Raw genomic sequence first — 21,490 nt, forward strand, 5'->3', positions numbered from 1 at the left:
GTCTTGGAAGGGATCAGCATCAGGAAAGTCCCATTGCACAGTCTGGAGGAGAGTGGCCAGGTAGAGCAACACTCGGATCTCTGCCCGGTCTGTACTGCCCACCAGGGACAAGGAAACACCTGCCCAGCACTTATATCACCGCAGGGAAGCCTCCTTTCCCCCCCTTAGCAGGGGGGCTTAGAGCCTGAAGGGGGTTCACTGTGTCCTCTCATGAGAAAGGAAGGAGACCCACGTTTCCCACTTTGTTCCCAACTGCACACGTGCACAAATTGCCCGGCTCTTCTGTACGGTATGTCGAAAAATAATCTCCCCCCCACCCCGACTGGTGAGCTGTCCACCTGCTTGCCATCTTCTTTGGCTTTACTAGATCTTCTTCTTCCTCCACAGCCAGTCTATTCATCCCTCCTTCCTTTCTCCTCCCTCTAGATCCCTCCTTCCTTCAGTTGGGCTGCATTCCCAACCAGCCGAAGCATCTCCTTCTCGCCTAAAACCAGGTCACCTGCTTTTGGGTCGGTTGGCTGGCAAAAGCTGAAAACCGGGGAGGCGTCTCGGAGCTGGGGGGAGAGGGAAGCTGCAGAAAGGAAGGGTGCACTTCCATCCTCGGGAGGGAAGAGGGCGGCCGCTTTAGGCGGCTCTTTCCTCGCAGAAGCCCCAAGGTGACCACCTACCCACCCCACTTCATTTTTCTTCTATTCAGATTCGGGGGCGAGGCGGGGGAGGGATCTTCCAGAAGCCGCTGGCGCGGAAAGTGGGGGTGGGGGCTCCCTCAGGAGCTGGAGGGTTTGGCCGGGCGGGGGCTGGCTTTCCGGGGCCCCACCCTCCCTCCCTCGCTCGCCCCCTTCGCCCCCGCCCCAGTCGACGTGCCGCGGCTGCCGCAGTGGCAGGTTGGCGGAGCCGCCGGGCGCCTCTCCCGCGCGCCCGATTGACCGCAGGGGGGAATTCAGCACCGCGGAGAGCGGCTCGCCCGGGGCGCGGGGCGCCATGCGGCTGCTGCTGCTGGCCGTGCTGGTCTGGTTCTCGGTGGCCCGCGCGGGCTGCGAGCCCAAGATCATCAACATCGGCGCCGTGCTGAGCACCAAGAAGCACGAGCAGGTCTTCCGCGACGCCATCAGCCAGGCGAACAAGCGGCATGGCACCTGGAAGATCCAGCTCAACGCCACCTCCGTCACCCACAAGCCCAACGCCATCCAGATGGCTCTCTCCGTCTGCGAGGACCTCATCTCCAGCCAGGTAGGCGCGGGTCGAGTCCCTCTCCCAGGGCTCGGACACCCGCCTCTTGCCTGCTCCTTTCTCCCCCCCACCAGGAAGCCGCCCCTCCCTCATCTTCCTCAGGCAGGCAAAGAAATGCCTCAGAGTCTCAGGAGCGAAGGAGTGGGGGAGGGGTGGCAGCGGTGGGACCCTTTCCAGAAAGCATCCCAAAGCCGCCTTCCCTCCTCCTCTGCCCCACCTCAGGGTGAGCTGTGTGAGCATAATAGGGGGAAACTGAAGGGGGGGGGGAGAGAATCAATCTGGCTCACATAATGCGCCAAGGCGGGCACGGGCATGAGAACGTGCATATATCTGGGGGCGGCTCTTGCAAGGCTGAGGGGACTGAAATGGCAGGGAAACCAACAAATGGGAAGGAAGAAGCACTTTGCCTGCCCCCCACTCCCACCCCCACCCCCACCCCAGTTGCTGTGTAGCATCACTCTGGAGCAAGCTCTCCCTAGGCTAGAAAGCCTCCCTGCATGCTTGAACCCTGGTGTGCACAACCAATGAAAAGCAGATGGACTGTGCATTGTGGGCACAAACCCAACCTTTCTCACAAACGGGGAGGAAGGACCACAAAACCATACCTACACACCAACCACCCTTGCAGGTTTACAGGTGGACAGTTTTCTCTTTTAGAAAATGTAGTCTAAACACTGGATTAAAAATAAAGGGTACACAAAACGCACCCTCAAGGTCAATAAGCCTTCTTCTTAGAGAGAAAGATGGGGAACTAAATCCAGGCAACTGTCCCCACAAGCTTGCTCCCCCCCCGCTGTTTATTTGCCTTTCTGCGCAATAGAAAAATAGGAAAAGAGGGGGGTGGCAATTGGGTGCAATTCTTGAAGCTCCCCCACCCCAAAAACAGCAGAAGAGTCCAGATTAACCGGACAGTCAACGGCCTGCCTGCCTTGAATTCCAGGGTATCCCAACCAGCCTCCCCAAATCCACTCTGCATCTTGTGTTTTTCACTTTGCTTCCATGAGCCCCGAGTTTGCTTGTAACAGAAGGGACTTAGCACACTGGAGTCAGGATCCCACTCAAGGCCATGAAGCAGAAAGACCAGGAGGGCTCAGGGGCCACCACCAAGGATCTGTCAAGCCAGATACTCTAGAAAGGCTTGAAGGAGCAATCCTGGTGAAATGAAGTGCCTCGCCTCACAACTGAATAACTAAACACAGCAGCAAAGGGAAGAATGGAATGGAATGGAATGGAATGGAATGGAATGGAATGGAATAGAATAGAATAGAATAGAATAGAATAGAATAGAATAGAGTTGGAAGGGGCCTTGGAGATCTTCTAGTCCAACTCCCTGCTTAGGCAGGAAACCCTACACTACTTCAGATAAGTGGTTATCCAGTCTCCTCTTAAAAATTTCCAGTGTCAGAGCATTCACAACTTCAGGAGACAACTTCTTCCACCGAATAATTGTTCTGTCAGGAAATTTCTCCTTAGTTCTAAGTTGCTTCTCTCCTTGATTAGTTTCCACCCATTGCTTCTTGTCCTCTCAGGTGCTTTGGAGAATGGCTTGTCTCCCTCTTCTTTGTGGCAGCACCTGAGATAGTGGAACACTGCTATCATGTCACCCCTAGTCCTTCTTTTCATCAGACTAGACATACTGAATTCCAGCAACCGTTCTTCATATGTTTTCAGGAAGGCTGTGAGACAAACTATGAAAGTATATAGGCAGGGCTAAACAAGGACCAGAGCAAAGTTTGCCCATGGAGCTGGCTTTCAACCTGGAGAAGATGAGGAGAAATTCCTGAAGGAAAAGGCCATCAGTGGAGCTGCCTCTGCCGTCCTTCCCATGTTCTGGGCAGGATGCCTGTGAAAGCCAGTTGCTAAGGAACGTGAGTGGGAGCAGGAGACCTCCCCTCTTCTGCTCCTCACAGGCACCCAGTCAGAAGAGTTGATTCAACCGGCCTGGAGCAGAAGAGAGGAAGGACAACCAGGGCAGCAGACGGAGGCAACAGGAAGGCTGGGAAGGGAGCAGGCGGGAAAGGCGATGCTCCATCTTTCACACAGCACCAGGAAGAAGCAGGGTGTTTTGACTGCAGCAGGCACTGCCTTTGGCGAAGGCTTGAGCATCACTCAGCCACCGACAGCCCCCCATTCCCCAACCTGGTTTAGCCTCATGCAGTAAGCCCACTCGTCTTTTTTACAGGGAACTGGAAAAATGAGCAGAGTCGTTACTCTCCATGACATCTCTTCCCTCCATCATGGGAAGACTCAGATCAAGGGCTTTCCTATAGCCCTGCAATCTGCCTAGGCCTAGCGGGCTGGATAAACTAGTGGTCATTTCAATCATCATGGGTGGTTCTAAACCTAATTTATGTATTATGCTAATTGGGAACTATTTTCAAAATTGGTTTCCCAACGCAGCTGGAGGGTATACATCACAGAAAGAAAAAACCTGCATGCATTTGCTAATTCGGCCCATTGGAAATCAAGGGGACCGTTCGATGGCCAGGCAAATGCTAGTCACTACCCACAGGCTCCAGGGACTTGAACAGCCCTTCCCTTTGGGTTGGGGCCAGGTTTCCCGCCCCCCCCCCAGTGGAAGAGAAGACAAGCCAGCCCTCACCCACATTCTTGCATTGCCTGCTCCCCTTGCAACTGCCCCTCCCCCTCCCGCTCTTTCTCAGAATCTCAACTGACTCTTTCACCTGAAACGGCCCTGGGGAGACATTACACTTCCATGCTAAATGTGCAGTTAAATAAATCATATTATCTAGCCTGCCTGTTCCAAGGGGACTCCTCCTGACCCTGTAAATGCCTTGGAAAGATCCATGCAAGTCAGCAGAAGTAAAACAGCCTCAGGAAAGCTGACACGCAGGGTGGCTAGGAAGCATCTGCTCCAGCTGGCCCCAATCTCCTACCCTGGGAGTTACTGTCCAGGACATCCAATGGGTGCCAGTTGGTGAAGTTGATTTTACCACCGGCCACCAGAATTTTACCACAAGGATAAGACTTATCTCCCAAATCATGCCAGGAGATAATAAAATAATGATTTGTTTTAATAACAGAAGGCTAATGAGAGTGAATTTCACAGCTAATACCAGTTCCGCCTGGATTCCCCTAACACGGTCCCTGAATTAGCTCAGTTCTCTTGACTTGCATAAAACACTAAACTATAGCTTGCTGCTGTTTCTAGCCAAAGAAGTGTTTGAAATAATATTTTAAAATCCCAAATACCTCTATTTGGGATCAAGCAAAAAAGGTTTGAATGGAATTGTAATTCCATAACAAAAAGAAAATTACAATATTTCAGAAATGCAGCCCATCCTGGCCAAAAGAGACATTCAGGAGTCACTCTTTCATAAGTGGCTAACTAATCCTCAATTTACGACCACAATTGAGCCCAGAATTTATGTTACTAAATGAGAAATGTGTTGTTAGTTTTGCCCCATTTTACGACTTTTCTTGCCACATTTGTTAAGTGAATCACTGCAGCTGTTAAATTAGTAACATGATTATTACGTGGATCTGGCTTCCCGTTGACTTTGCTTGTCAGAAGATCACAAAATAGGATCACATGACCCCAGGAGAGTGCAACCGTCATAAATATGAACCAGTTGTCAAGTATCTGAATGTAAACCACCTGACCGTGGGAATGCTGCAACTGTCATAAGTGTGGAAAATGGTCATAAGTTACTTTTTTCAGTGCCATTATAACTTTGAACGTTCACTAAATGAATTGTTGCAAGTCAAGGACTACCTGTATCAGCTCAGAAACGCTGACCCTTCTCAAGTCCCAAGCTTATATTCTGTATAAGCAGGAAAAACAAAGAAGCCGAACTGATTCAAAACAAGAGGACAAGACTAAGTCTCTGCCTCCGTCACTCTAAATTGGCTACCTGAAGGCCTCTAAACCAGCGGTGAAATGCTCCCGGTTCAGACCGGATCGCCCGATCCAGTAGCGATGGTGGCGGGTGGTTCAGAGAACTGGTAGTAAAAATCCCTGCCCCACCCATGCCCAGCTGAGCCGCGCAATCATTGGAGGTTTTTTTTTTTTACTTTTAAAAGCATTTTTTCTTCAGCCAAAAAAATGTTTTTAAAAGTAAAAAAAAAAAAAAGTTGGCCACACCCACCCAGTCACATTACCCTACCACTGCCAAGCCACACCCACAGAATCGGTAGTAACAAATTTTACATTTCACCCCTGCTCTAAAGACACACCCGTCTTGCACTGACAGGGGTTCTCTGCGTATCAATGCTCGTAATGAGTTCTAATGCCAGAACGGATTGGCAAACGGCTGTGCATCTCCTCGTTTTACAAAAACATTTTTCTCTATTTTAAACAAGAACTGACACACGGCATTTTGAAAGTGCATTTTTTAAGTTTGGGTGATAGAGAAAAATCTCTGTAGAACATCTGCTCATTTTGTAATAGAGAAATAACGAAGTCAGACAGAAGACAGGTAGAGGCATGCTTGAAGAATGTAACTGTCCGGCCGTATTCACAGTTCTGGAGGCCGCTGTCCATTTCAGCAGTCCAACTACTAGCATTCGAGACAGCGGGTGTTTCCTGGGCAGAGACGGGGTCCCGTGTGTGAACCACTTGTCGGTGTGCTGTATCCTACAGGTGTATGCCATCTTAGTGAGCCACCCACCAGCTCCAAATGACCACTTAACACCAACACCGGTGTCGTACACGGCTGGGTTCTATCGGATTCCTGTCCTTGGGCTGACCACTCGCATGTCCATATATTCAGATAAGGTAACAAGCTTATTATTATCATGACTAATATTACCGTTATTATTACTGCTAATACTGGTGTGCGTATATTATGGTAAGAGGTAGAACATTCTCTCACTTCTTGTGTTCCTGGTAACTTAAGTTCCTTGTTTCTTGCCCGTCCCCTGGAACAATTCTGAGTTCTCTTTTACACAACATTCCTTCAGATGCTTGAAGACAACCATCATGTCTTCCTATAGGCTTCCCTTCTCCACAGGTGCCACCAACATTTTCTTATAACTTTTTTCCTTCCAAGTCCTCTGTCATCCTGGCTGCTCTCTTCTAGACATGCTGATGACTTTCCTAGTCCTAGAACTCAGGATAGGCAAGACAGGCCATTGAAAGACAAATGAAGAAGAGTCCTTGCTTACCGTCTGAGGGTGATCTATAGACCTTTGGTGGTCAGCACATGGAAATGGGATCTTTTCAAAAGCAATTAAGCTTCAGAAAGATTTATCAGGGTCAAGTAAAAGGCTTACAAACCAGTCCCTGGAGAACAAAACAAAATCCTCGAGTTTGTTTTTTTAGATTCCCTGTAAAGATGACCACTCAAGTGGAAAACCTTTCAACCTCCCACCAACGTAGCCTTTTTCCTTTCAGACTTTGGTTTGCTCCGTCTTTCATTTGCAGAGCATTCACCTCTCCTTCCTACGAACGGTGCCCCCCTACTCCCACCAGTCCAATGTTTGGTTCGAGATGATGCGCTTTTACAAGTGGAACCATATCATCCTCATCGTCAGCGATGACCACGAAGGGCGAGCTGCCCAAAAGAAGCTGGAGACCCTCTTGGAAGAGAAGGAATCCAAGGTCAGTATCTGCCACGCTCCACTGCCTAAACCTCTGTGGATACAGCAGAACCTTTAAAAGTCTCAGGCTTGTTATATGTACGTAGAGCCGTGTATGTAAAACACCTTCTTTCTTCCCATTGTTAACATGACTAACATTATGCTTTAAGCATCAACGGTGTCTCTTGAGTAGTACCTAACAAAACCTTGTACTCTTATTCATTTCACTTGCTTTACCATGGTCAAAAACCTCCTGCATTAAAAAAAAAAGAGAAAACAAAAACATGCAGACGAAACCAGCAACAACTGTGAAATGAGGAGGAACATAACCTGGAGCTTTGCAAATCCCCATCTCTCAATGGCGAGTGTGCTGATAAGAGAAAGATCTCCAGAGTAGTAAGGAAACTACCCATGACCTCCTGGTCTCTTGTGGGCCAGCTGGGCTCAGAGAGAGAAAAGGAGAGCGTGATTGTGTGTGTGTGTGTATGAGAGAGAGAGAGAGAACATAAGAGAAAGAAAGAAAGAAAGAAAGAAAGAAAGAAAGAAAGAAAGAAAGAAAGAAAGAAAGAAAGAAAGAAAGGGAAAATAGTTGAGTATCTCAGGTCCTAGCACGGCTTGTCCCTTCCGTGGGCTCCCTGATTCCTACTGGCTCGGTCTTGCTAGAATACTTTGGGGTCAGGCTTGGTCCTGGAGAGCAGCAGGATCCTTGGGTCTCTTTAGGATACTTCCAGTTACTTTCGTTTCCCGGCTTGCTGACATGCCTTTCTGCCTCTTCCCATTCTCCCTAAGCCTCTTCTACATTACTTCTAAGCTCTGATCCCTTTCTACAAGAATTTACGCTGCCAATCAATTTGCATCCTAAGATTGACATGCCCACTTTCATAATCAAGGTCTGAGAAAGAGCATCTTCTTCCCCCCTGCAAAGCATAAAAATGTCACCTTTATGCTGACACAACGGCTTGTAAGGCAAAAGTTTTGTTCTGTATTCAAAAAAATAGTAAGTGATGGTACAGATGTGCTATAGCCTTTTCCTACTAGCTGTTATTAACGTGCACTGGCTTCGTGGCCTTCACTGGACTACACAGCTAATGGTTACCAGGCAGAGAAATCAGAGCTGTTTCCCCTCTGCAATTCCCACAGGCCTACCTAAACGGAGCTCGGCAGACAGGATAGAGATTGCTGTAAACACGGGTGGAGAGGGAGAACCAGATCAAAATATTCCCCTCATCCAATAAATCTCTCTGCACACACACAGACAACTAGTATAGCAGGGAAAACCCGAGCTAAGAATTGCTGCTTTGCTATGTGTTGGTTGGTTTCCCTTTAATAAATGGACACTCAAGTGATGAGATCCAACCCTCGCCCACAAAATGCAAAAATCCCACAAATGTCTTAAGGATTGCCTCCTGTTCTGACATGGCAGTCAAAAGCCACCCAGGGCTCTCTTTACAAGCTGACCTACATAGATGAGTCTGATTCCTCTTTGATCTGGCAATGCTGGCAAAAAGTGCCTTGAGACCATCTGGGCGGATGACGTGGGCATCATCAGATGCTACTCCCTACAGTTGTCTCTGCAGCTCTTTTGGGGAGACAGTGCGGATAAAAGGATCGATCTGATAAAATGATCAGATGGCGAGGACCAGCAGCCTGCGGTAAAGAGGCTACTCTAGAGTAGATCTCTCTCCTTTTCTCTTCTTTCACTGAGTTATCCAGAGGCTTCAGCCAGACAAGTCCCACTCCAAGCTCTGAACAGCAACAGCAGCAGCAGCAGCAACAGAGCCAGTTTCTGCCCGATCTGCACGCTGGCCGTCAGCAGCCACATTGTGATAGAAAAGCAGGGCTTTCTGGTCCTCAAATATGGTATGAGGATCACCGCCTCCCTTCCCCCACACTTCTAGAATTAAACAAACTGCCCTCCCCGGCCAATTTCTACCTGCCTGAGCCATTGGTTCTGCAAAAGCATTTGTCCGGTGCTTGAAGCAAATATGGTATTTATGGAGAATCTGAAGGAGCAAGCAACGTGTTATGTACAAGCAGTCCAAGTTATCTTTCAGCTGTGGCAATAACACACCCTGTATGGTACCCCCCATCCCCGTTCCAACATCCCCTAGAACTGCAATTCATAGAACCATCTTCTCATCTCTGCAGACACAAAAATAATAATCTCAGAACGGTAGCATTGGTCACCACCATTCCTGCTAACAGCTAACTTTTTGTTCAGGCAAAACTAAGAACAGGACAGATACAATGACCCTCTGAGTCCAGAATACGGCTCTGCCTTGGATGAGAAAAGGTTGCTCGTTGAGCCTCAGTCTTGAAGTCGCTTTGAATGGCACACAGAATCTTTCATCTGTATGGAAGGGTCTTATTTAAAACCTCCTTTCCGCACCCTATCAGAGCAACATAACCAAACCAAAGCCGCTACAAACTAAACCCATAGTTGCCCCAAGTTTAGAAAAAAGTCCAGATTAGAAGGGAGAGGATATTTTTAAAGAGCTTCCCAACTTCTACCAGAGGCTCAGCTGGCAGGGCAGAAGGCCAGAGCAGCGGCTCCTGCAAAGACTGGGGGAATCTCTTCTTTTTTTGATGCTTTGACTGCATGGTCCTAGCCAGGACTGTTCAAAATGACAGCTCAGTGCATTGACTTCTAGCCAGTCCCAATAGGATTGCAACCCTCATGACTGCTGTGGGATGCTGGTTGTTCTCTAAGGGGATGTGGCTCGGCTCAGAGATCCCACAGGAAGCCCTGGCTATGATCCACAGCATGGCCTGGCATTTTAATGGCCTTAATGTGCTTTCCATGAAAGAGGGATTACGCAGCAGGGGTGGCAGCGGAGTGGATCGGCCAGTCACTACAGTTCAGGAGGTGCTCCATTTTCAGAGCCGGGGTCCTTGTGAACCCTAGAACCAGCTACGGAGGAGGGCGGTTTGGCCTTAGGAGTTTCAGACATACCTGATGGGGGTGAAACCCTTCAATTTATTCTACCAAAGCTCTTCTCATGCTTCCCTCTCTCTCTCTCTCTGAAAGTTGGAGAAGGCAATGAGAAGGAACGTCCCATTTCATCTTTGTGCATCCACCTCTCTTGCATCTGTCTGCATCTGGCCTCCTTTTAGCCCCCCCACTCCACCCCCGCGGTCTTATTGGATGTCCGCATAGCCATCTGGAAAGCGGCTTATCCAGATCAGCTACCAAAAGAATCTTTATCTTCTTCTCTGGCTTTCCTGGCTTCCAAAAGGATGCGGTCCAGGACAAATGATCATGGTTGGCTAATAGATCAGGTTGCACATGCCTATTATGGAAACTTATAACACTTGCTGTATGCTCCAATGCTCGGCAGCAAGAAAGACATAGCAAGCGAGAGGGGAGGCAAGACGGAGCCAGGTTCAGAGGGCCCCCCCTCACTCCTGGGTTTTGCGTGCTCCAGGGTTATAGTGTTCCCTTTTCACAAACAGTGGAGAAAGAGTTGGATATTGGATTGCTTTACTACACGTCATTTTTTTTCAACTGTTTATAATATTCTTCTGTGTCTACATATTTTTTCTGTGCACATTATTCATCAGAGTAAAAAAAGGAACTATGACAGCCTCGAACAACTATCCTATGACAGCAAGCGAGGACCCAAGGTATATTTGCATGGACAATGCACGCCGCCCACCAACCTAACTAGCAAAATGATGAACTTGGCCACAGGCACAAGGAAAAATTAATTAAAAATCAGAATCAGAATCAAAAAAAATATGTTCCAAGCAAGCGAGCAAACTCCATGTTTTTGGTAGCACGTTATTTTATGTTGGGATAAGTTTGGTTTGACCCTGAGAATGGAAATGTAGCAAGTCAGCCCTGGAAATATTTGTTTTGGAGACATGCATGTAAAGCAATAATCAACTTGCAAGTATTTTTTTTCTTTCTTTCTTGAAAAATTGAACCAATCCCTTCCTGCTGTCCTTTCCTTTCCTCTTCTCCCCCCACCCCCTGCCAAAAAGAAATGGTTCCTTGGCGTGAAACTTTCACTTTGATTCCCCACGTTCCCAAGATGAACCTTGTGCATTTTCAAAAATTTTGAGTTCCCCTGGTTTATTGTTTGGTTTTGTTTTTCTGAAAAACAACACTGGTTTGAGTTTTCAATTGCATTGCAAATGAACAAATATGTATCAATGATACTTATATATGCCTTTTTTCCTCTTTTCTCTACAAATGCACGCCTCTCTTTGAGTCTTGAGTGACTGCATGCACAGTGCAAAAGTTTTTAAAAATTAAAGAGAAAACAGTATCGATTAATGTCAAAGAAAGGGGAAAAAGCCCTAAGAGAAAAAGAAAAGAAAGAAAAAAAAAGAGAAAAGAAAAGAAAAAATAACTTCCCTCTGCCCTTCCTTTCCATGCCTAGCAGTGCTTTGAAAGAGGGATGGAATTCTCTTTCCTAGAAAGCATGGTTCTGACTCAGCTCTCGGGCCTTTGCACTAATCCCTCTCGCTCACACCAATTGCAGGCTGAGAAGGTGCTTCAGTTTGAACCAGGGACAAAAAATGTGACTTCACTGCTGCTGGAAGCCAAAGAACTGGAGGCTCGGGTGATTATCCTCTCTGCAAGGTAAGCCCTGCACCTAACCGCCACCTGCCTTTCAGCATTCAGGCCTCACACGCAGATGCTGGAGCCGCTGGGTGCAATGATGTCCGGGCCCCTTATTCCTGGGGGCCCTCCTGTCCTGTACCACTGAGAAGCAGTAGAAGCGAGGTAAATGATGCACCAGATGGGAATCCAGCCAAAGCCAGACTGGTTCCTGGCACAGTCACAAGGGAAATCCCAGGCCCGCAGACAGGACAGGAAAAAGAGTCCAAACCGAGGAGCTGTAGGATGGGAGCGGTCCCACCGGTACCAGCATCACCATCCTTCCAGCAAGCAAATCCTTTGGCTTCCTTTTGGGGTCCCCCCCACCCGCTCTCAGGAAACTGCAGAGTGGGAGGGAGGGAGCCCTTCTACTCCCCCTCTCTCTCCTTGGTGCTAGCCACACATCTAGCCAAACATCGATGAGGCTGAGGGCAAAGCTAAGCCCAGGAGGTGACGCCCCCTGCCTCATATCAGTTCTGCCTTGATCTGACACAATGATGTTCTCTGCCCTGAGACAAGGAACAGCCAGATGCCCAGGGATGGCATAGGTGCCAGCAGTGCTTCCTGAGAGGAGAGCAGTCCTCAGCCAGCGGCAGTTGCAGCTGCCCAAAGAGCCACTGCATCACCAGGGACAGTATTGAGATCAAAGGAACTGGTAGCCCCCTCCACGCTTCGCTGCTCAGACCACGCCTGGAATATCCTGCCCAGTGCTGGTCATCACCATGCAAGGAGGACCTCTGGAAGGGATGCTGATCAAAGCAACCAAGGTGGAAGCCAAACCCTCCGAGGAGTAGTTAAGGGAACTGGGTGTGGTTGGCCTAGAGGAAGCTTCCAATATGTGAAGGGCAGTCCCAGAGAAGAGGGGTGCACACATTCTCCACAAAGCCTAAGGACAGGGATGGAACCAGTGGTGGGAGCTTTACAGAGGGAGAACCAAACTCAGAATAAGGAGGAATTTCCTGACCTGTCGTGAAGAGGAATAGTCTGCCATCTGGAGCTATGGGGTGCCCATCACTGGAGGATTTTAAGCCAAGGTTGGGCTGGGATGATCTCAGGATTCCTGCCCTGGGAAGGAGCTGGACTAGAAGACTCGGAGGGCCCTTCCAACTGTAGACAAGATTCTATGGTTCCAAAGTCTGGTTTTCTTCTAGAGCTAAAATTAAAGTTACCCACTGTTTAAAGTTCAAACTTATTTCTAAGGAACGTATTACAATCCTCTGCACGTTTACTCAGAATGAAGCTCCACTGTATTTAATAGCCTTACATTCTAAAAATATAGGATTATAGTTCCAGTTACTTGAACATGTTAACTCCAAGTCTAAAATTCTAAATTGAGGAGCCAAGTTTAGCTCTGAGATTATTACATAAAGAAATACATTGCTAAATGAAACATACGATTCCACACTTTGCAGTTACTGACATAATTTATGCATCGCGTTCAACCATCCAACAACTTTGCACTGGCTGGAAGCTGAGAACTGGAAGCTGAGAACCCAAAGGCTCAGCTGGAGGGCTCCCCTTTAGAGAAACGTCTAGGGTTCCAAATATCTGTGGTTCTGCATGGATAATTCTCCTGGGTTTCCAACCTATCTTTTGTTTCTTTCCCCCAAAGGAAGTGTTAAGAGAAAGCCTCCCACCTTCCCCAACTCAAGAAATGTTCCAAGACAAAGCAGGAGCTTGAGGAATCTTAGTTGCCCTCTCCCCAAAAGGGGCAATTTCCCTAAACTACTTGCCACTTGGTCCTGAGGTTCTGCCTCCCTGGGATCACTGACCATCCAGTAATTTGCCCATTCAGTTAAACAGTTTGTGAGAGCTTTCTTCCCTAATGCCTTCTGCTTGAAGTGGGCCCAAGCCAGACAAATAGACTGCCCCAGTCTCTGACTCCTGCCTTCTGCACTGGAGAAACCTTCGGTAGCTTCCCTTTTTCCCTGGGGGTCTCCACAGGGGGTTCACTTGGCAGAAGCGTCCATGAAGGGGAGCATTAAGAGCCGAGGTGACCACGCAGTGGTTAGAGCGCAGCACTGCAGGCTACTTCAGCTGACTGCCATTTGACAGTTCAAGTCTCGCTGGCTCAAGGTTAACTCAGCCTTCCATTGTTCCGAGGTGGGTAAAATGAGGACCCAGATTGTTGGTGGCAAGAGGCTGACTCTGTCAACCACTTAGAGAGGGCTGTAAAAGCACTATGAAGCGGTATATGAGTCTAAGTGCTATTGCTATTGCTATTAAGGAAGGACAAGAGATTCCTTGCCAGTGCCATCTCTGTTCTCTTCCAGCGAGGACGATGCCACCACCGTGTATATGGCAGCAGCCAAAGAAAACATGACCGGTCCGGGTTACGTATGGCTGGTGGGAGAAAGGGAGATCTCGGGCAACGCCTTACGCAATGCACCAGAAGGTACCCATCCTGGTCCTGATCATTCTCTCAAACCACACAGCTTCTGGTCCTAAGTGCCTTCCTCTTGGCTGTCTAGCATGCTCTGCGGACGTTTCTGTTCTGGGTTGCCCGATGGGAGAATTTACAAGAGAGGGAGGGTCAGCAGTAAGGTGGCAAATTGGAGCAATGCCCTGCCCAGGGTGGACGGAATGGAGAGATTCATCTTCCCCTTTTTATAGTTATCATTTCATGCGGTAAAGACAACCAGGGACTAAGCTCAGGGACTAAGGCGAGGCTCAGAGCCTCCAAGCCCAAAGGCAGTCCCACTCAAACAAGCATATTCTGGGGTATAAATGGCTCAGGATCACCGCCCTCGGTGCCCCCAGAGGCCCCGGCCAACAGAAACAGAGCTCACCTGAGGGGGTCTTCTGAGTCTCTTCTCTTTGACCGTTTCAGGACTGATTGGTCTACAGCTCATGAATGGGAAGAACGAATCTGCTCATATCAGAGACGCAGTCGCTGTGGTGGCCCAGGCTGTGCACGACTTGTTTGAGAAAGAGAACATCACTGACCCTCCCCGGGGCTGTGTGGGGAACACTAACATCTGGAAGACGGGGCCCCTCTTCAAAAGGTAGCAGTTCTCCTGCCCCTGCTCTTCAGCCCCTGGGCCCAGCAAATACTCCGGGAGGAGGGAGGGCCAGCTGAGTCATGGGGCCTGTCCCGAGCGCTCGCCTATCTGCCCAAGACCATCCGAAGTACTTCCCCCAGACCCTCCCGAGAGACGAAGGGGGCTGAAACGCTGCTACCTTGAGGCCACACAGCCTGCAAAGCCTAAACGAGACAACTTCTCTTAGGGTGCTGATGCAGACCAAATATGCAGAAGGCGTGACTGGCAGAGTGGAGTTTAATGAAGACGGGGACAGAAAATATGCCAACTATAGTGTCATGAATCTCCAGAACAACAAACTGGTGCAAGTTGGAGTCTACAATGGGAGCCACGTATGTACAGCCCATTTCTTGAATCTTCCTATCCCTTCATTTCAACTCTAGAAAGGAAGGCCCTGAATTTTGGGCCTCCTGTGAATTTCAATAGTATAAAATGCAGCATAAACACAAATACAGTCCCATCTGTCCTGCCCGGCCATCATTAGCGGCTGCAGCCTCTGCCCAGCCCTGCCAGAGCAGTTTGTAACCGTCCTGCCTGAACTGCACCTTCACAGTTTCTGCCCAATGACCGAAAGATCGTCTGGCCAGGAGGAGAAACAGAAACGCCGCAGGGCTATGAGATGTCCACAAAACTAAAGGTAGGCTCTGCCTGGTGGCAATGCCAGCCCGCTTCAAAGGGGAAAGGCCTGTTCCCTCACTTCCAATAAGAGAATTGAAGCCGGGTTCTAGAGGAGCGGCCCTGCCAGGTTCACCAAACAGGGAGAAACGGAGGGAGAGCAGCTGAGGGCTGTCCCTGGGAGTCGGGGGTGGGGGGCTCATTGTGGCCACCACCTTCCCTGCCGAACCTTTCTTCTCCCAAGCAGACTTTAGCAAGGGGCTCCTCCAAGGCCACAAGGCTTTCTGGCCTCTCTTTCCACAGATAGTCACAATCCACCAGGAGCCATTTGTCTACGTGAAGCCCACCCTGGCCGATGGGAAGTGCAAGCCACTGCTCAACAGCACGGGGGGACTGGTGCAGCAGGTGCTCTGTACGGGGCCCAACGAGACCTTGCCAGGTGAACCCCTTGGCCCGGAAGCTAAGGCCCCAACTGAATTTTCCCCCACACGCACACAAAGACCCCCACTTCCAGGTGAAGGACTGCAGCTCCCACTTTCTCTCCATTGGCAAAATTTTCTGCCAGCAACTTAATAACTTGAATAGTGAGAAAGTCCACCCCCCCAAGGTATTTTCTTTATTTCATTCCACTAATTTTTGATAACTATTTCAGATTTCTTTGGAATTAAGAGTAGAGCAATTGCAGTGCTTTAAATTAACATGCAAAATATTTACTTGGCTGTCAAATATCCTTCGAGAAGCCTGGTTCCGACCATTTCCCTACCCTTATTCCCACTTTTTTCTTAGCTGCATCACAAAGGGAATCTTAAAAGCTCCCATGGGATCCGGAGTCGGATCTTCCGAGTGTGAAGGGTTGATCTTCTCGTTTCTTTCTTTCCTCATTGCAACACAGGGCGCCCCAGCGTAATGTTATGTTGCTATGGCTTCTGCATCGACTTACTCATCAAGCTTGCGAAGACAATGAATTTTACCTACGAAGTTCATCTAGTGGGTGACGGTAAATTTGGCACACAAGAACGGGTAAGAATACTGCCTTCCTCTCAGTCTAAATTGAGCCACAACAGTCAAAGTTGGCAGTAGTTCTCAATTTGCTTGGAATTGATAACTCTTGTTTATTTTTCTTTCCATTCAAAAAAGGGAGTGGTAAGTCTATGTTACCATCATGTCCAACCACCGTGCACCAACATCTGGAGGTTGGAAACTGTCAGCATTCAACTAAGTTCAGAAACAGCTGCCACAGGACTAGCTTCAGTTTACAGAGAGGGTCAGGGGTAAATGACGTGGTTTAAGCTCAAAGAAAGACCAGCTTCCAGAACAAGTGGCTAAAGAACCTAAAGCAAGGCAGGGGAGCCTGTGCTGCGAGCAGACAGGGGTTTATATCAAGCAGCTGGCCCAGAGATAAGGCGCTGTAGAGCCCTGTAGGCTCCAAATAGGATGTGGCAGCAGCTGTGAACTAGCAAGGTATTACCGGCACGCAGGTATTAACCTACCTGGGTTGGAAAAGGCGATGCAGCAGGCACTCCCCAAAGAGAGGAAGCTGAAGGTCTTGACTTGAGATCCCACTTAACTTGCAGCTGGTGGCTTGAGCAACTGGCCTGAAGTTCAGAAAAGAAATGGCAGGAGGGGTTGTCAGCTGCATCCATTCTCCCTCTGACTAAGCAAAGGCCAAGAGAGCCCAAGATTTCTATCACATCAAGCATTACTAGCAGAAGAGAATATTTATAGCACTGGGTTGATCTGTGGAGTCTAGGGTGCCCTCTGAGCTTGGATGTTTGCTTGCAGAAGTTTCATGAGAGAAGTCCCTGGTCAGGATGTCTGCAAGAAACAACCAAGCTCAGAGAGCTCCAAACACTCTTAAGGCTTACTAGTAGCCACAGTCCATGTTATGCACCTCCGTTCCCTGCTCTGCTTGGACTTCCTAAACAGTTCATGGCCAGGCTCACCTCGGAGGGAGGAGCTCAGGCATTCATTGAGGAGGCTCTTTTTGAATAGACCTGTACAACGGAATGACCCTGGCCGGGGCTCTAATTGCAGGTGAACAACAGCAACAAGAAGGAGTGGAACGGGATGATGGGGGAGCTGCTGAGTGGCCAGGCTGACATGATCGTGGCACCACTAACCATTAACAATGAGCGGGCTCAGTATATTGAGTTTTCCAAGCCTTTTAAGTACCAAGGACTGACCATCCTTGTCAAGAAGGTAACACACGAATACCAACAAGGCAAAATGGTAGCCAAGAATATGAAGAGCAGTGGGAGCAAATCCCAGGTCCCTCAGCTAAGGATGGAAAAACAGAGCCTTGAATAAAAGGGCCTGGACCAAGGGTCAACCGCTGGCCGCCCTGCGGCAACGGCTGCCTCCTCTGGAATGAAGCAATCCTTGCCTAGTAATACCCAGCCAAAATTAATTGTAATCCTAACAATAAGTGAAGTGGAGCTGCAGAAATAAAATTTAACGGCAACCACTCTGTTACGGTGTGGAAGGTCCTTTTGCTTTCCATCCGATTATGACAAAGATAGCAATAGCAACAACCCTTAACACTTACATACCGCTTCACAGTGCTTTACAGCCCTCTCTAAGCGGTTTACAGAGTCAGCATCTTGTCCCTAACAATCTGGCTCCTCATTTTACCAACCTTGGAAGGATGGGAGGTTGAGTCAACCTTGAGCATGTGAGACTTGAACTGCCCAACTGCAGGCAGCCGGCAGACAGCAGAAATAGCCTGCAGTACTGCATGCTAACCACTGTGTGGCCACCACGGCTCTTGAATGGACCCTCCACGTTTGAGGGCAGCCAATCCCTAAATTCCTCTTGCTTTATGAAGGGACAAGAGTGGCAGGGTAAGGATTTCCGCTTTCCTGCCCTGCCTGAGGATTTCCCAGCTGCACTGGAGTGGCAGTGATTGGAAACTGGTCTAGGCCGCATTGGCCTGATCCACCCTGTTTTCAAAAGATCTCCAGATTCTGGCTGGAAACGGCCCACGCATTGCAGGCTTTTTCCAGCCATGATTTCCTTCTGTATTGCAGGAAATTCCCCGCAGCACCCTGGATTCATTCATGCAACCGTTCCAGAGCACACTATGGCTCCTGGTGGGGCTGTCGGTGCACGTGGTGGCTGTGATGTTATATCTACTGGACCGTTTCAGGTACCTGAATCCTCAGAATGGGGAGGGAGACATGGTGCGTGTGTGCGTGTGGCCTTGGGTGGGTGGAGACTGGCCATGAAAAGTTTTTGCAAATGGAGACGCTGGGATCCAGAATGTTGATAACGATGTTGCTCAAGATGGAAAATCCAAAGGCCATCACCATCAATTCACTAAGCAGCCGCTTAACCATCTCAGGGTATGCTTCCTTTGCATGATTTATGCCCCATCCAGTTGGGTGGGAAGGGCAGGGCAATCCTGAAGCTGACAGCCTGCTCAAACCCTCAGCGTTTTCTTCCCAGTCGGAAGGTCTAGATACCTGTTTCTATCTGGTAATCCTCAGGCTTTCAGGCAGTGGCATGAACCGGAAGCCGCTCTTGCACGGACAGGCACATCTGTGCCGATGGCGGCACTTCCTAGATGGGACAGAACTCAGCCAAGCGGTGTTGCTTGCTCTTTTGCAGTCCCTTTGGCCGATTCAAAGTGAACAGTGAAGAAGAGGAAGAGGACGCCCTGACGCTTTCATCGGCCATGTGGTTTTCCTGGGGGGTCCTTCTGAATTCTGGCATCGGAGAAGGTGAGCCTTGGACCCCCTGGGGAGGGAAATCGCTGTTGCTTTGTGCCATCAGAGGGCAGAACGCATTCATCAGAGAGGAGAGAGGAGGAGTCGGTAGAAGGATCTTCCTAGGAATGCCTCCCTTGATCGTGAGGCCTGTCCCGTTTTTTTTTTCCTTTTGGGTCATTAAGTTCCATGTCAAGTACAGGAAAAAACTTTCTGCCCCTTCCTCTCCAACTTCAACAGATCCCTTTTTTTCTTTACTCTCTTGACTATCAGGTGCCCCAAGAAGTTTCTCAGCTCGGATCCTTGGCATGGTCTGGGCTGGTTTTGCCATGATTATCGTGGCCTCCTACACTGCCAACCTGGCTGCTTTCCTGGTGTTAGACAGACCGGAGGAACGAATCACTGGCATCAATGATCCTCGGGTAATGAGAACGGCAAATTGCCTCCAAACAGACATTCTGCTGAGCTGGTGGCCTGTGACTCAGGAGATGCCACTCAAATATTTCAGTGTATAGGTTCCAGAAAAAGAGGGTGTGTCTCTAATGATCACCATAAGAGAAACAAAAAGCAAGAATTGTCAGTGAGGAAGGCTCCACCACCCTGACCATCCAATATAGCCCTGGTTCAGATTTGATGGAGGGCAAAGGGGGGGGGCAAGAGGGTAAAATCTTCTTGTTCTTGTTTCCCAGTTACGAAACCCTTCGGATAAGTTCATCTATGCCACCGTGAAGCAGAGCTCGGTAGACATTTATTTCCGGAGGCAGGTGGAGCTAAGCACCATGTACCGGCACATGGAGAAACACAATTACGAAAGTGCTGCTGAAGCCATACAGGCTGTTCGGGACAAGTAAGTGTTGATCTGCAGCACTCCTGTCTCTCCCACAGCTTCTCCTCTCAGGTCTCCTTCCTGGAGTAAACGATGGATCATCATTAAGCTCAGAGCATTCTGACTTTTCCAGCCCAGCTGCCTTTAGAGTAGGAAAAGAGCTCCAGCCCCTCCCTGGCTCAAGGAAGCAGGCCAGGCACAGATGCTCTCTGCAGCCAGTTTAAGCCCACTGCTGCTTTGGGGTGATCTGACCCACAGTAGAGGCAGCAGGCTCAGTAGGTTCCCCCACACAGAAACGAACAAGCAGGTAGTTCCCTCTTCTGATCAGCGGACACGCAGGGCGACTGGCTGAGTTTCTCCACGAGGCAGCCCAGTTCCTTCGTCATGCCTTCTTCCCATCTCTTCCCCATTTACTTTACGGCACTCCTTCCATCTCCCCCACAGCAAGCTCCACGCGTTCATCTGGGACTCGGCTGTACTAGAATTTGAAGCCTCACAGAAGTGTGACCTGGTGACTACAGGGGAGCTTTTCTTCCGCTCCGGCTTTGGCATCGGAATGCGCAAAGACAGTCCCTGGAAGCAGAACGTCTCTCTGGCCATCCTCAAGTCTGTACTCTGTCTGGGGAGGGGGAGGGGGAGGGGGAGGGGGGAGAGCGGAGGGCTTTGGGAAGGGGGTGGGTGGGATCAAAGGCCAGTAAGCTTCTTTGAGCATGACAATAGAAAGACAACAGGCCTCTCAAAACACCAGATTTCAAAGATATACTTCCTAGAGTTCAGTAATTCCTGCGTCAAAGCCCCAAAGCCTGCGTCACGCCACTCTGGGCTATTCACTAAGGGTACTCACTCAGACGAATACAAACATCCAGATAATGGCTAGATGGCAGCAGGGAGTAGTGTTTCTGTATTTCCTTGCTTCACTCACTGCAGCCCTCTGCCGCTGCCTCATTCCGGCCTGCTTCTGTTGACTATGTGGCCCCTGGCTGGATAAGTCAATCCATCCTGATACCAGAAACATGGAAGAGCTGTCAGTAATCCATGGGGGAGCTCTTGGGGGGGAGAGAAATCCTTACTGGGAGGTAAGGGAGAAGAGTATGGGGCACAGTTTAAATCTCTCCCCTTTGGAAAGCTTAGCTCAGGTTATACCGCGACAGAGAAGAAAGCCCTACGGTTCTCCTCCCCGTGCAGCAGCAGGAGCGGCTTCTTTCCCCAGCAAATCACCCGTGCCCCCTTCTTCTGCTTCCAGCCTCCACGAGAATGGCTTCATGGAAGAACTTGACAAGACTTGGGTGAGATATCAGGAGTGTGATTCCCGCAGCAATGCTCCGGCAACACTCACCTTCGAAAACATGGCAGGTAAGGTGGCTGCTTCCTACCTACTTCGCAATCCCCTAATTTTTTTTGGGACTTCCCCAAACTTTTCAAAAAAGTTCCCCTTAATTTCTTCCAATTCAATGCGTGTTTGACTTTAGTGACACATAAGCTGTTATCGTTGTAGTGAATTAACCTTTTTCTGGATCAGCATAATAGACTGAAAAACTAACCAATTGAATTGGATTTGCGCAAGTCCTATCAGTTCAAAAGCTGAGTAGTCTTAACAAACGAGTGTAACCACAAGGTTTTCGACTGGCAGGGTTATATGTACACTGTGGTAGTGGGGGTGAGGCAGAACCCGGGGGGTGCATCCAAAGGCCCACCAGTGGAACCGGGCAGAGTTTGGCCCCTGGGGGAAGGGAAGCGAGCCCACGCTTCCTTACCTCAAGTTGTCCTTTAGATCCAAGAGGAGCCAGACTCGGAGATCAGGCTGGCCGTGCTGTCTGTCACGTGGAAAAGCAGTACGGAGGGTTCAGTCTGGCTGAGGGTCATGACTACAATGGGAGCATGCTCAGCTACCAAGATTGCCTGACTGAAACCCTCTGCAGCTCTCGGC

The 21,490-nt window shown here is 49.3% G+C and overlaps 1 protein-coding gene across 4 annotated transcripts in view; it reads left to right on the forward strand.

Moving 5' to 3' along the window:
* Positions 1-422: 422 nt before the first annotated feature.
* Positions 423-21,490, forward strand: part of GRIN1 (glutamate ionotropic receptor NMDA type subunit 1) — a 34,468-nt gene continuing 13,400 nt past the window's right edge. For 2 of the 4 annotated variants that reach the window (XM_058158989.1, XM_058158991.1), the window contains exons 1-18: positions 423-1,230; positions 5,834-5,968; positions 6,617-6,793; positions 10,333-10,395; positions 11,259-11,359; positions 13,651-13,772; positions 14,208-14,382; positions 14,606-14,750; positions 14,972-15,055; positions 15,337-15,472; positions 15,926-16,053; positions 17,068-17,232; positions 18,060-18,178; positions 18,640-18,752; positions 19,011-19,159; positions 19,427-19,584; positions 20,008-20,169; positions 20,807-20,916. In XM_058158989.1, the coding sequence (XP_058014972.1) occupies positions 982-1,230; positions 5,834-5,968; positions 6,617-6,793; positions 10,333-10,395; positions 11,259-11,359; positions 13,651-13,772; positions 14,208-14,382; positions 14,606-14,750; positions 14,972-15,055; positions 15,337-15,472; positions 15,926-16,053; positions 17,068-17,232; positions 18,060-18,178; positions 18,640-18,752; positions 19,011-19,159; positions 19,427-19,584; positions 20,008-20,169; positions 20,807-20,916 (2,491 nt within the window). In that variant the 5' untranslated portion in view covers positions 423-981. The remainder of the gene's footprint in view (positions 1,231-5,833; positions 5,969-6,616; positions 6,794-10,332; positions 10,396-11,258; positions 11,360-13,650; positions 13,773-14,207; positions 14,383-14,605; positions 14,751-14,971; positions 15,056-15,336; positions 15,473-15,925; positions 16,054-17,067; positions 17,233-18,059; positions 18,179-18,639; positions 18,753-19,010; positions 19,160-19,426; positions 19,585-20,007; positions 20,170-20,806; positions 20,917-21,490) is intronic. The other 2 variants (XM_058158990.1, XM_058158992.1) reach the window with 1 other exon arrangement.

This window comes from Ahaetulla prasina, chromosome 16 (genome assembly GCF_028640845.1).
Source record: "Ahaetulla prasina isolate Xishuangbanna chromosome 16, ASM2864084v1, whole genome shotgun sequence".
Classification (NCBI taxonomy): domain Eukaryota; kingdom Metazoa; phylum Chordata; class Lepidosauria; order Squamata; family Colubridae; genus Ahaetulla; species Ahaetulla prasina.